Here is a 15,578-nt window from a genome sequence, read left to right as displayed (position 1 = left end):
GAGTCTTCTTTCGAGCAATCCACCTAGAACAGTCTCGCATCACTCATTTCTAACATAGGAAACAGTATCTGCAAATAATGAAGTTGAGAAATACATCACTTTAGGAATGAAGATCTGCACAATCGGTACTCATCCTTCATTTAAGCAAGTTTCAGAATATAGTCAAAGACAGTACATTTTATGAACTATGCAGATATACCTATTTCTCCCACTTTTCTTTGCATAATTGGAAAATACACTACAAATTTTGTGCAAAAAGTATGGAAATATGCATTTAAAAAGCCTTCTATTAGCTATCTACACATACCACTCCTCAGACAAACTACTGCAGCTTTTGTCTGAGTCCTATACATACAGTTGCACTATTTTTCTAACACAGCTCAAGTGTGAGCATGTGATCAAACTCATTAAGAATTAATAAAATTTGCATTACTTTTCTTTGTGCTCTCAATTTATTAATCACAAGCTATTCAGCTATCCTGAAAGAACGTAAGACAGCAGAACATACACCTGCACGTCTAACTAATTACTGTAGAGAGTAAACTTTTGTGGAAAGCAGTTTTCCATGCAGCTCCGAAACCCTTATGAATTCCTTCCTTTTTTCAAATGTCACTTGTATCACCTTTTACAGATACATACCAACTGTTTTCTGCCGTACTATGCTTCTTGCCTTTTCTGTTCCTGGAGAACCAGTGGTCGTAGCACTGCGCTGTCTCATTGGTGCCTGTCCAGGCTGATCACGACTCCAACCTCTAGAAAAGGACTTATCAACAGACGATTTTTGGAATTCATGCCCAACACCTGCAAAAAGAGAACTGAAAAGCTATTTCAAAGAACTAAGTGAACAGATGTCACCAAATATTTGTAGTTATACTCTTTCAAATATGTTCTATCCTATTATGTTATCAAAGCAAGAATGAATTTAAGAGCTAAGCAATACATTATTTAAATAATCTCTACAAAATCCACTTAGATAGCATTAACTGAGGGATACTCAAACTTGTTCAGAAGCACTGATGTTTCTAAATGTTGGTGCTTAACCATTTGTGATTTTTTTTCCTGACCAATTAAGTGCAAAAGACCAAGAAAACTGGGTTTATAAAGGTTGAAGACTGATAAAAATATGTAACTATTGAAATTTTTCCTCTATCTCAATCTCTGTTGTTCCTATTAGGCAAGACACACAACACTGTATGTTAAAAACTATTAATACTGTATTTTTTTTATTTTGCCAAAAATGTTGTGGCACTTCAAATAAAGATGATGAAACATACTAACATGAAATGTAAATAAAAAAACAAACAAAAAAAGAATGATGGGCTCAGAGAACAAAGCTTTTTGGAAATTCACAAAATACTATTATAATAATATTAAGAAAAAAAAATCAGAACTGACATTTATATCAAAGTAAATAAAATTCACATGAGGAGCTATCAAGAACAACTGCATGTAAAAAAAATTCCAGTGAACTAAAGAATATTTGCAATATATTTCCTTACCCACTTTGTACTGACTGATATAATTCAAATTTATACTTGATAAAGAATCACAATGATTAAAAGGGCATCTTCTTGGAAAACGAACCCTAAAACAGCATGTTCATTATTATTAGCAAATAAGCAGGGCTAAGGAAGTTCGGAACAATCTGTATATGATTTATTGCTTCCAAAAACCGTACTAGTCTACTCACATTTAATAACTGAAGCTTTCACTGGAACTCTCTGAATGCTACTTACTTATATAAACCCCTCTTACGTGGCTCTGTATGGGCGATTTTGCTTTCATGAGCATACATACATTTCTCAAAATGTTCTCTTAAAGTCTACATGTTTAGCAAAAACAGTTTACAGGAGTGTCCTTAGGAGAAGGAAACAAACATTTGAACGTTGATTATTTCTCACCGACTTACCCTCAGGTCTTAGTAGGAAGTGCCTTTGCTCAGGTTTGAATGGAGAATCACATCAGTCAGAATACAGAGAAATTAAAGACAACTAAACACTGTATTTTCCTCCATCTTTACTACTTATCTGATATATAACCCTGCTTTATAGTGCTAGATCTCAAAGCACTTTTTAAAGGAGAACAGTATCATTAACCGTGATTTACAGATGGGGAAACAGAGTGATTGGTCATCGTCACATGCAGAAAATCAGTCTGTGACCTAGGAATACAATCCAGGTTTTGTGAAACTCGGTCCAGCGCTCTATACAGACGGACAGACTTCCTGTCCCTTAATAATTCCAGAGTTGTAACAATACAATCAAATAGCCCTTCATCCCCTCATTATGTCCCATGGAATATTTCCTACATTGTATAGGAATCAGTTTAAAAAATTGGTACCATTCATATACATTATTAAAAATATCCTCTCACTTGGACAAAATCAGTCTTCAGCAATGGTTAACAATGAATTAGTGCTCAAAAAATACCTATGCATGCTTGATCTTTCAACATTCATGAGATTTCAGGATCAACATTTCGACTATGTTTATAATACTCACTTGCTATCTAGCTAATTTTTACCAGATATATCATGTTAATTGCTTTGTTAAAGGAGAAAGGCATAATCTACTGCAGTGTACAATTTTAGGCTTAATTCAACAAATCTTTAAGGATTAAATTCTGTATGTGCCTAACCATCTGCAGGACTAAATCTCTATGCTAGGAGTCTTTGGAGGTCCTAAAATGCAGCCTCACCCTAAAGAAGCTGGGTTATTTCAGGCGTCAGAAATGCAGCACTCGTTTCCCTGCCTCAAATTCAAATGATATATATGCAGTATTGCCTTACCTTTGCCTTTGTGTTTTTTCTGCTTCTGCTCACTTAATTTATCCAGCGGCAGGTCACTGAGGTCCAGGCTATACAGGTTTCTAGCTAATACTTTAGTTAGTGTCTCCATTGTCAGTGACCACTCAGTGGCCAGCTCTTCCCAATATGTCAGTGATGACATTACAGACAGCAAGTCATCCCAAAGTTCTCGAGAGATGTACACATTTAGATTCGCTTTGATCCAAGCTACTATAAGAGTCTAAAAGAATAAAGCGACAAAAGTTGATCTCCCATCTTAAGATGACAACATTCAAATGTTACAGCTTAAAAAGAAGCTTCAAACTGCCACAGAAATTTTGGTGTAGTCCTAACAATCCTTTCCTCACCAGCACACTCTGACTTTTCCCGAGTTACCAAGCGTCAAGCAGACATGGGTTTCTGACTTAGATACAAGAACTGGTTTAATTCATAAGAAACCTTGTCGTATCTTAAAAATATTCCCAAACAGTTCTCTACTAGTGTTTTCAACTAGTTCTGATGCATTTGACTTTACAGGTCCCATTTACAGAGAAGGCATCACAACAGCACTCTGCAACTATAAACTCTGAAGAGATCTGCTATTGCTCACCACAAGGAGTAATGCATCAGCTGGTTAAGCCTGGATAGCACAGAAAATTTGGCACTGATTTGAGCTAACAAATTTTATTTTGCAAGGCATGCTGGCTAAAACTGTGCACACTGCCAGTTATCCCAGCTCAGCTAATAGGCAGCAGTTTTAAAATTTCATAGTACTCCAAAAACAGCTGTCAGCATGTCATTAAAAATAGTTCAGAAATCATCAAATGCAACGAGCTCTTTATCCCGCAGCATTCACATTATCTGAGTAATACGATCAATAACTTGAGATGACAAAGTAGTCAACAGCTTTTTCTGCATCTAGTCTCCTGGTCAAAATTAAAATGAATTAAAGTGAATTTATGTTTAATTGCCTGGAAAAGAGGTCCTGCAAGTCTTCCTGCTAAAGTGGAGTTTTTTCTTCCTTGATATTGCAAGAAAGTTTGGGGTGGTATTTTCAGCACAGATTCTGTAACCCTGAGCAACACAAGTAGCATCTGTTCCCTGCAAAATAACATTAGATTTTGAGTTACCGTTTTGTTAAAGATCTCTTTATCCCAAGACACTTTTAAAGATAGAAACCAAGCTTTATTCACCCAAGCACATTTCAAACAGAAAGCAGTGATTACAAACAGCCTAACTTGGTGGCGGTTGTAAAAAGAGTTACTCGCATCCCTACCACACTTGAATGAGGAATCCCTGCTGACCTGTACCAGGTCACTTAAGCGTCTATCACTTTCAACGGCCTGAAATTTCAGGCAAAGCTTTACTCACAACTATATCTGTGATCTGAGCTAGCTTCTTTTTGGAATGAATGAGATTTTTGGCATTGTTACATTATTGTAAATATACTTCATCAGTTCTTTTATACAGCATCAAATCTTTGTCATCACAATCTAGAGACATTTCTTTAAAGTGATGTGAAACTGGGGGAAATAATCTAGTGGCATCTTTTTTCCTATCACTACTCGCAAATTTCCCAGTGGGTAATCTCAAACTGACCATTTAATCCCTAACAAGAGGAGACAAAGTTCACGTGACATGTAATGCCAGGCCTACTTAGAGTTCAGGAGATACTAGTGAGAGACCAAACACTAATCAAGTTAAAATGGAATAAATGAGCCATCTGAAATACCCTTGCTGCTGTTTCCTTGCCATGGAGCATGATGATAAAATACTATCTCATTAGGGATGCAGCTATTTAAAGGTAGGGGGAAATTTACAGGTATCTTTGAATGTGGGTCCCTTGGCCCTCCTATGCAACTTATATACTGAAAAGGAACAAACCAGTTAAACAGTATACTAACTCTTGTACAAGAACATCTAGAGCCAGAGTTAATGAGATCAAAAATGACCCACATCTCATTATAATAGTTATCCAGGCTTGTTTCAGGATTTTTTGCCTCTTCTTTTTAAATAAGGCTGTGCAGCTTTACATATACTTCAAATACTTAGTGTGTTCACACGTGAACAAAATGGCCTGCAAAAAAGCCATCAGTTACTCCTTGGTAGTAGTCTGTACGCTCTAGCTTCTTTTTTTCCACTAATGGCTAAGCTACCTCAAGTTAGCTACTGCTTGCTACTGGTTTTAACAGAGCGGCTAGCCTTTTTCACTGTAGTAAATTGTTTGTGATGTTAAAACCCAGACATTTACCAATTTCTCTCTTAGAGAAATTAATTCACACAGTCAGTGACATCCTATTGGGTTTACAACAAACTAAATGTTCTCATTTATCTCTGTGAACTAAAAATCTAAGACAAAAGTGCTAGCATTTTTACCAAGTCTTCTTGTCCATAGTCACTTGCACTACCATGTGACGGTAGATATTAAGAATGCGTTTACACATATCAGTGTGCTCATCCAGAAGAGTTTTAATTTCATTTGCAGGTTCAAGGAAGAATATGTTTGAGGAGTTTATTATAAAAACCTGTAGGTAAAAAGAATGAATTTTATGAGCTTGAAGCACTTTGATGTTTTCATCAATTCAGTTGATGGTAACCAGGAAAAAGAATATCTATGACTAACGGATAAGGCTGCATATACACTCATTAGTATACATTTAAATATAAGTTAGTTTGCTTTGATAATAAAGCAAAAGTGATCTGATTAATTTCTTCAATTTTTATGTAAAACAAATTTGTACACATTCCTCTTCCAGATAAATGGTACAGCAAATTACTCAGGACAGTTATTTAATATGAAAGATGAAAATGTTCCACGAAGAAGCCCACTGCATGAAAGTTCTGCCTGTAAGCTAGCAACTAGTTCAGCATAATATGTGGTTACAGTATTTGAAATAATCATAGTACATAGCACGTCCGGTCATGACAGTGTCATACTAATATACGCACTTTGTTCAATTAAAAAAAAAGAAAAATCATAGCAAGACAGCACTTTTAAACACACATAAGCAATTCTGTAATCCAGATTTAAACCATTATTTTTCTGTAATACAATGCAGAATACAATGTATGTCCTGATGCAATAACGAAACATTCTTCCACTTCGTTACCTGAAAGTCACGTGTGCTTTATCCAACTTAAGGTCAGTAAAAATACGGCAAACCGCTGTCATTAATCTAATGTTACCTATCATCATACTTCATAAATCAAAAAAAAATTAATAAAATCTAGTGGTGTTTTGGAGCAGGAGCATGAGAATCCCTTACAACAGTACTGTATTTTATTCCAGTCATCATGTACCGATACAAAAAACTATGTTGTGAAGATGAAAATTAGATATCAAATCTATTTCATACCTGTAATACTGACTGCACTCCAGCTCGTACATTTTGCTCTTCTGTATCAATTTCAAACATTTTATGTGAACTATCTTGATAACAGCCATTTCTTGCCCAAGTTGAATTTCGTGTATGACTGGAATTCATCCCTTTTTCCTGAAAAATTTTTTTTTCTTAAAAAACCCTAAATATTTTGATAGATAGCTTGGTTTTATGTTATACATAAAGGAAAGAGTGAGAACAGAAAATTTTGCAGTATGTGGACAAAATAATTATTACTTTTCTTACCCTTTTTGCACATCATTTTTACACAGTTGGAAGCTGGCATACATATACAGTAAACATGCTATATAAATCACGTCTTGAAACTAGTTCCTAAAACTATGTGAATTTTTAAATTGAACTAACCACATAAAAACCTCACATAACGGAGCAAACTGGTAGCCCATTTGTGCTCTGTTTAATCATTGTTTGATTCCCCCCGGCAGATGCTCTGACATCAAATTAAACCACATACGATCTTTTTAGAAGGCCACTTGGGCTCAGTCAACATCTACTAGCAATTCCAAAAGATGCATTGATATTTACCAAGAGAAATGAAACTGCATAGTGTAGCTATACTGAATGGAATTTAAAAATGTACTTCAAACTTCAGTGTCCTTCCCTGTTGTATATGGTTATTTGAAAAACTTAAGGGCTTTGTGTTTAGTTCCAAGTAAGAGAGTTCACTGCTAATGTGAACACAGATGAGCAACAGTACAAGAGAAGTGCATTAACACACCAGATATTATCATTAGAGGTGGAGGTGCAAAGACAGGTTTTCAAAGAACAAAAAGGACAGCTAGGTGTCCAAATGTCACTGAAAGTCAACAAGGTGCGAAGCTACTTCCTCATTTTTTGTTTTTCTGGAGGCAACGTAAAGAAGAGTCTATGTTGCTTCCTTTTGCAGGAAGCTGGCGCTGACTAGAAAGTACTTTCATGATCCTACTCTCTTAGTCACATCTGCAAACTATGAAACAACCGTAACTGTATTTTTATCTTATTGTTTCTTTCAAATCTCTCCTTCAAGCTTTATATTAATCAAAATGCTAAATGGAACTGCAGGTCATGCATTACAGGCTCCAGAATTAAAACCACCATATTATCATGCTATTTTTAACATTAAGATGTTACACTTCCTTTTTTTCTTTTCTTTTTTTTTCCCCTCCCCTTTTACCTCTTCTCTTTCTTTTGCTTTCTCTGAAGAATTGTGGTCTACAGCATTATCATCACAATCTGTAGTTGTACACTGCATTATTTCTTCAGGTTCTTTCATAAATAAAGGCTTGTCTTCTTGCTGAATCCATTCCTGATACACCTTTACCACTTTCCTCATGGCAGCTGCTTCGCAAATGGGCAACAAAAATGCCTGGCAGTACAAAGTAAAACAAAACAAAAACAAAAACTCAGTTAAAGTACTTGAAATCAAGTTGGTACTAAACTATATCGCATCAAAGTACAGCTAGAATTGAACAGTTGTAAGTATAAAGTGAATGTATAAAGTTAAGAAGCATCAAGATAAAGTTCCAACTTCCTTAAGGAAGGCTCTATAATGGTCAGGTTTGGGGATAAGAGAAAAAATTACAGCCACTATAGGTAAGGTCCTATCTTTAAAAAGTAAATTAATCATGAACCTAAATGTTTGCTTGCTTTCTTCATCTGTAATCCAGAAGTGTGTGGATAGGTGATGAAAACAACAACAACAACAAAAAAAACTTGTCAAAAAGGTACCTTCTCTGAAAATTTCACTGCCAAAGAGACAGATATGAGAGTCCATACAGGTGGATCCACTTGATACCCAGACTGCTGGAATTAAGGCCCAGTCATGAAAAGTATGCAGAGAAAGTGTCTGATAGAAACCCAAATGACATACATTGCTAGTAACTATATCTTATTTTTATCTAAATGAGATTTTACAAAACAGTTGCCATATTAAAAAAAAAAAAAAAAAAAAAAAAAAAAAAAAAAAAAAGACTCCCTGAAAAAATTTTCAGAGTTACTAGTTCAAAAAAATCCATGCACCTGAGAAGCCAGGTGGCTAACTGCTGCCCTCTTCAGGAAGTTTTATGCATCTGCTGTGTTAGTAAAAAGTGGAGATGCTTTTAACATTAGTCAGGTATTAACTGATTATAAATATACTTAACGAAGACCACACAGTCCCAACTGTTTTAAAAGAAACAGATAAGCTACTCTGACACACAGCTTGATGGAATCCGTGGTGTGAACGCTGAAAGCTCAATGCCCATGAATGCAAGGCATGACCACTTGAAACAAATGGAAACAGGTGTTTCACACAAATTTATTACCATCTCTAAGAAAAATTCTGCAGCTTATAGAATTCAGCTGACATGCTGATCAGTCACACACCAATAATAAACCAGTCTAACACTCTTCTGAAGCCCCAAGTAAATTTTTTATCCCGAGTCCATAATGCATAAAGTCTTTCCTCTAAAGACAATCCTCCTACTATTCAGCACAAATGAAATTTCATCCTGACTGGAATAACTTAGGTCTAATGTTTCAGAAACATTAAAAACATGTGGCGTACTAGACAGGAATCTGCACTGACAACTTCTTGATAAGAATTTCACTTTAGTAAGACTCGTAACCACACATGAAACCAAAATAATCTACACAAATCAAGATGGAGTGCATTGTGAAAACAGATTGGGGAAAAAAAAACAATTAAGAATATTATCCATGCTGTGCTTTCACTTTTTTTAAAAGTTTCTAAATAGACGTATCAATAATTTAGAATCCATATTCAATGTCTCAGGCTGTGTCAGTCCTTGGGCAGCAGTTTAAATTTGGATAACTCCATTATCTCCTTCAGCAATGTGTCCAAGCCCTCAGACTTTCTCTGTATGTAGAGAAGTTTTGACATTTGCCTCACTTAATAATATTAAAGTAAGAATGTATACCAGAATGTAAAGCATTTATTTATGATTGCCCTTCAAGGAAAAACTTTATTTATGACATGAAGAACTATAGCTTTCAGTTCAAAGCAGGAGAACGAAACAAGATAGATCTACTTTGTGCCTCTGAATCTGAACATTTTTAAAGAAAATACTTTCTGTTGAAATGCAAGGTACTAAAATTAGTTTAAACAACAGAAATCTAAACATTTAAGCTCCAGTATTTCTGAATGCAATAGATATTAAGTTTCCAGTTGAGAAATGCTATTTTGAATATGCTCAATTAGCATTTCTAGGCTTTGACAGAATTTTGTTTATGATAAAGTCAGATAGCAAAAATTGTTGCCTTTTCTATCCACCTATCCCACTCCTCTTATGAACACTATCAAGGTAACGACATTCAGCTGCTCCAAAAATAATTCTTGAATTGCTCCAGACTTCCACAGGATACTTATTTTAATATATTTGGCTGTAAATTCTAATAGCTTAGGTGATGATGCATGAGACTATCAGACACTCCTGTCTACAGGGAACTGTAAAGTCCAAGTTAAATGTTGTAGAACTGGTTATTAGAGAAATATTTTTTTAAAAAAATTGGGCAGACATAGCCTATATGGGAAACATTACAGAATTCTTCCTTTTCGATTCTTAAATCTAAAAGGCAAGAAGATAGAAAAAATTGCACATTTATATAAACATTCCACTTAGCAAACACACCCGAACCAAAACTATGATGCGATGACAGTTTACAATGTAACAGTCAATATTTTTGCATTCTATATAGGGTTCTTTACCTGACGAAAAATCTCAGTTAGAAAGTTAACATTACTTCTTTTGGAAGAAAAAACTTTTCGGACTATTTCAATGTCAGTTAAATGTTCTTCATCAATGCTGCAGAGGCTGGAAGAACTTGGTTCTCTCTCTGTTAGAGTGCTTGTATTAGAATGAGATTGTTCTGGTTCTGCATTTCTCTCCTGTTTATCTGTATTTTCATTTTTGCTGTCTTCCCTTGAAGCCATGCTAGCAGCTGCTCTCTAAAACAAGAATTAGAATATTTCATAATTCACTTTTAGTAATATAATTTGAACACTCCTTCAAACATACAAAGAATTCAGAATAAAAAAAACCCAAGACTCAAGTGAATGTCAAAACTCTGCATTTCATCTCTTCTTGATAAAAACAAAATAAATTAGAAAAAAAAATTTTAATGAAAATGTCTAGCGAGTCCTAAACTGAATTTATAAGTAGAGAGTTTATTTAGAAAACTTTTTTCTTCTTCATTAGTTATAACTCTCAAAATAGTGTATACTACTGATGATACAATTAGGGAAAAAAAATAAATAAAGTTTGTTTTGTACTTTGTTTTACCTGAATATTCTTTGGCACATTTTCACCTTCTATCCCAGGAATATGAGGTCCTGTATGAGGTTTTGGCTCAAGCCAGAAAGATACTAGCCATCGAATGACAATAACACGAGCCTTAATGAAAGGTTCCTTTGTGCAATATATTGCTTCATTGGTTTCAGCATCTTTCTTAACCATTACATAGTGTGGCTTTGGTCTCATCTGCGGTATTTCTGTAGGGAAATGCAACATTTTAAAATACGTGCAGAGAGTAAGCTCCATATACATAAGAAAGCTTAAAACCATAACCAGTACGAGTGAACTTTCAGGGGCACTGTTTTTTAATATTCGTTGTTGCACAATTCATCCCCAAATGGGTTGAAACAGGCATGATACAGGAAAACCCCAAGACTATACATAAAACTTCAACAGGCTACATTTTTTTGCTGCAGGGAAACTATATGTAGGGTCCAAGAAACAGTGACAGGTTATTTTTGCAATGCAAAGCTCTTCATTTTTATCTGGAAGCAATTTGCGTGGACTTACAGCCTTGATTTCTTTCTTTTTTTTTTTTTTCTGTGCAAGTGAAAACATCTTTGCATTTTTTTCTGTCAAAGATGAAACTCTGCTTAAGCTATGTGCTGTATTTAGTATTTAGTCAGCACAATTTCAGTTAAAGAAAAATCTCAGAATCTCAGCCATCTCATCCAGTAGCAAAACTAACTCACTACTCACACTTTCACAGAAACTACAAAGAAGTTCTAGGCAGAAAAACAACTTATCTAGACTAGAACGTGGCCTACACAAGAAAACTATTTTCATATACGGTGAAAAGATATTGCTGTATTTCTTGACTTTTAAGATGTTTATAATTATTGTTTATAATTATGTGAAATTTATACATTTTATAGATTCACTTCAGAGCCCTATAGACAGCTCTACAACCAAGCCTAATACAGAACAGTTGCAGCTCAGAAGCACCACATTTCCCAGCACATCCCTAGAAATCTCTCTACGTTGGTCTGCAGCCATTCATGGTGAAGCAACCAATATAGCAATGGTTATCAGTTCTTCATTGATCTAGATACCATCATCAGAATACGCTTTTATTCCAAACTGTATACTAACAGCAGTTGCAATAAATACAGCCTTTTCAGGCCCTAAGATAGGTAAAGATGAACAGAAGAGTGCAAAACTCTTCTCTAAAATCCATCTGGTCTCACACTTACATTTAATGCAACATCTGCACTAGAAAATCTGTCTACAATAAAATCTTTACAGTATTATACAGCCAGAGCAAATGCACTCAGATCTTCATATGACTCAGCTGAAAGATGGTACCATGGCACTAGCTCCCACACCAGCATCGAGGGGAATGTCACGAATGATGCTCACTGCGAAGCCAATCTTGTCTGAAGGAACTGTGATTGTTTTAGAGGTTTATAGCTTACAACCACGTTTTCTCCATTCCATTGTCTACACAGTGGTTCAGAATGGCAGAGCTCTTCTGATTCTCTACTCTGCCAGTGACAGGGATGCTAACAGTGTCATAAGCAATCATGGACTTGCTTCAGCAAAACTTGAGCATTTTTAGTAATACAATTTTGGAATGATATCCACATGCCCAGTGAAAATGTTAAAGATACAGAAAGAAAGTCAGGTTGAGCATAATCCACGGTTCTGAAAGTAGATGCATCAGCCAGCTGAATTCCAGTTATATATCAATACTGCAAAATGTTATTTCCAAGTTTCACAATCCAATGCAGAGTGTAGAACAGTGCTGCAATAAAAGTTATCAACAATCTGAAGTGGCTACAAAACATCTGCTGCAAGCACATTTCCCTGAGAGTGATATGACAACTTCATTCCCAGTTCTTCAGTGCAGAAGGGCAATTTGACACAAGTCGATGAAAGTTTACCTGAAGACTGAAGATAACTTTTATGTCCAGAATATGCCATACCACTGGAGTTTTAGTATTATAACTTTATCTGATAACACGCATTAAAAAAAAAAAAAAAGAAGAAGAAGAAAAAGAAAAAAGAAAAGCATACCCTAAAGGTATGGAAAACTACAGAGAGCAATAGCTGGGTCACAGTATTTCCACACTGTGTCAACCCTTCTATGGCTTGCAATACATTAGTGACAGACGCTTTCCAAGGTTTTACAGGCTTTGGTAGGCCAGAATATAGTTCAAAGATGAACCAGGTGTCAGGGAGGATGCAAAGTGTTCATGCTGAAGAATATAAAGCTGTTCAAAAAAAGCCATGAGCAGGAACATTCTTCCCTAAGTATATGCCCTTAACACTAGGTCAGGGATCCAGCAAAACTTCTGCCAGGCTATGGTGCCATAATCTAGAGGAAAAAATCTGGACAGCAGCCAGGAAATAATCAACTAGTATCTAGGCAGTTAACTTATCATAGTCACATATTCATTTTTTGACATTTGAAGTCAACACACAGCCTACCTGCCCCCTTGCTGTTAAGGCTTTCCATTAACATTAGAGATACATAACAGAACATGCAGCACCAGCACTGAGGCTATCCAGTGCGGTGTATCTCAGTGTCCTTTCAACAGCCAGATACAAAAGCAGCGACAAACTCATCATGATGCTGTTAAACTGAGGAACACTTCCAGAAAACACTGTAGAATTGCATCCACTATTTTTAATTGAATCATTTTTGGGGGGGGAGGGGAGAAGGAACTCTTGCACACTATCTACTTCAGACTTAGTTATGAATGCACAGAACACTTTTTAAAAAGCTTATGAAGATTTTATTTATTATAAACAAAAAACAGTACAATGCTTTCATTCTGTATAAATCAGCAGTTAATATTAGCATATTAATACATCTTAAAATGCAGCATCTGTTAAACTAGTGTTGGAAAGTATTGATAACAGTAAAAAAACATATATATATAGTTAAAAAAAAAAAGTAAGTGCCTGGTAGCACAGTATATAAAGACTCAAAGTGATAGTTCTCTTTGGTATTTACCAGCTGTAGTATTGATTATATGGTAACAGGACTCCTACAATATTTTGCAAAGAATTAAGTGTTTACTGCACGCAGTAAACACGCCTTTGCTGTCTCTTTCTGTAGTTTCATGATACCCTCCCCAAATATCCTGTCTGCCTATCCCCTCTCAACAGTATTATGTCCTGTAGCCACTCCTCAAATACAAGAGAAGATTGAGGGGAGATGTATTTTCACATTTCGGTCAGTCTTGCAAGTAGATGTCAAGGCTCCAGGTGAGGACACTGACCTAAAACCAGAGCAGAACAGAAGCTTGTTAGATAGACTTTTTTTGTTAGTGTTGTTCAAATTCACATGGAGTGAGGTTGTTCCACAGCATACCCGTGAAAGCCAGAAAGGTGTCTATTTTTAAGACGTAATAAAGCCAAAAAGACCAAGGAATTGTAGGTGATGGAAGACATACAGAAGAGAAGACGAAAAGGCTAGCAAAACCAAACAGATATAATTGTGGATGCTCGCAGTTTTGACAGCTCTTAATTTTGAGAGCTCAAAAGGAATGAAGAGCTTCAGCGAACTAGAGGACAGCTCATCTTGTTTGTTATTTGCCTGCAAATGAAAAGGCCTGCCTAAAAGGTTGGAAATGTCATAGGAAGGTACTTCACTATGATGGAAGAAACAATACCCCTACAACTAGAGATACGACAGCAAAATTCCTATGGAAGAGTTTCCAAAGATTGTCTTAAAGGGTCTTCAATAGATGTTAAAGACACACGCACACACACACACACACACAAAAAGAAAACCTCACCATCACACACGGACTGACTCTAGTGCCCTTCTCAGCTGGTTTGACTCAACACAGAATTTGGAGGAGCCCACAATACTAGCTATCTGTAACTGGAATGCTCATTACCATAACTGGTTTACATATTTGCCAGTTTGCCTTAGCAGAAAAAAATCTCTATCTGATATACTATTTCCAGAAAAACCCATGTATGAATGAATGCCTAAGAAAGCTATTGCACCTATTCATACCTCACAACTTTTCCAAAATTAAACCTTAGACCAGCAGCATCATTTTTTTTTTTTTTTAAGGCAACAGGCTTGATATACAAGTTTTCAGTGTTCTAGTGTTTTCTGCCTAAATTATTTCAGTCAATTCTTTTGTTCATAACAGGTAGGAATAGACTTGTTTTAAAACAGGCTGGGGAGAAGCATGCCAGAGAAGGACTTTGAGGAGAAAAGACTGTTCTACTTACCAGCATATTTATGTTGCTTTCATTACTGTACTTTTCCCAAATTCCTCAGGACTGCTTGTGACTTTGTGCAGTTTAAGACACTGGCTGGTTGATCACAGAAGTTTTGGAGATCTGTATCTATTTCTTATTCCTCCTTGCTCTCTTTGTTACTGGGGCCTTGGAAGTCTCTTGTTTACAGTTCCCAAAAGAAGCCACTGAGAGGACTGTGGTGCCACTTCTAAGAAAGACTGAATCAAGATCTTCGTTGAAAGGGATATCACTCTGTTTCCGTATTTTTTGTTGCAGAACCTCAAGTAGTAAAAAATGCTGGGAAAAGCAAAGCTGCTGCCATCTCATTTGTAGCTATTTTATCAATGAATACGTACAACTCTCATTGTACGTTTGCTTATGAATGATAGGGTCATACCGTTTCTTCTCCTCCACATGAGAAGGTCCACCGCCTATCCCAGAAGAACATGGTTTTGAAACACCCACCTCTGAAGAAAGCCATAATCCAACTACTCACAAACACTGGACTGGCAGAAAACAAGACCTTTTCAACACATTTCCTTGTTAGCTTGATTTTAGAACTTGAAACCAAGGCTAGGTAAGTCACTGCTAATCCTTTTGAGATGCTGCATCAACAGGCAAGAGAAGCTGTGACGTGTCCATGTTATGCGAGTAATGAAACAGCAGCTTAAAGCCGGGGTAGAGGGTGACAATTTGCAGAGAAGAGCCTCTGACTTACAACCCATTTATGCACTGATGCATGTAAATCTGAGTTAGCAGAAATAAAGATATGCAAATAGCTTCCTAGATCAGAATGGGCTGAAACCCACTAGATAAAGCTCTACTTATGTTTGCTTAGCAAACATCTTCTAAAGTTCTAGTTTCTAGAACAGAAAGATACATTTTAGCATGATCAACCTTAGAGACTGTTAAAAC

The 15,578-nt window shown here is 36.0% G+C and overlaps 1 protein-coding gene across 10 annotated transcripts in view; it reads right to left on the bottom strand.

Moving 5' to 3' along the window:
* The window catches only part of RALGAPA1 (Ral GTPase activating protein catalytic subunit alpha 1), a 130,400-nt gene that overhangs the window by 95,198 nt on the left and 19,624 nt on the right, over window positions 1-15,578 (bottom strand). For all 10 annotated transcript variants that reach the window (XM_062577979.1, XM_062577982.1, XM_062577984.1 and 7 more), the window contains 8 exons: window positions 10,446-10,654; window positions 9,872-10,111; window positions 7,340-7,531; window positions 6,142-6,279; window positions 5,162-5,310; window positions 3,757-3,886; window positions 2,789-3,026; window positions 640-801 (listed from right to left, as the gene is read on the bottom strand). In XM_062577979.1, coding sequence (XP_062433963.1) covers window positions 640-801; window positions 2,789-3,026; window positions 3,757-3,886; window positions 5,162-5,310; window positions 6,142-6,279; window positions 7,340-7,531; window positions 9,872-10,111; window positions 10,446-10,654 — 1,458 coding nt within the window. The remainder of the gene's footprint in view (window positions 1-639; window positions 802-2,788; window positions 3,027-3,756; window positions 3,887-5,161; window positions 5,311-6,141; window positions 6,280-7,339; window positions 7,532-9,871; window positions 10,112-10,445; window positions 10,655-15,578) is intronic.

The sequence above is a fragment of the Rhea pennata genome, chromosome 5 (genome assembly GCF_028389875.1).
Source record: "Rhea pennata isolate bPtePen1 chromosome 5, bPtePen1.pri, whole genome shotgun sequence".
NCBI classification, from domain to species: Eukaryota; Metazoa; Chordata; class Aves; order Rheiformes; family Rheidae; genus Rhea; species Rhea pennata.
This window is presented reverse-complemented; position numbering and strand designations above follow the sequence as displayed.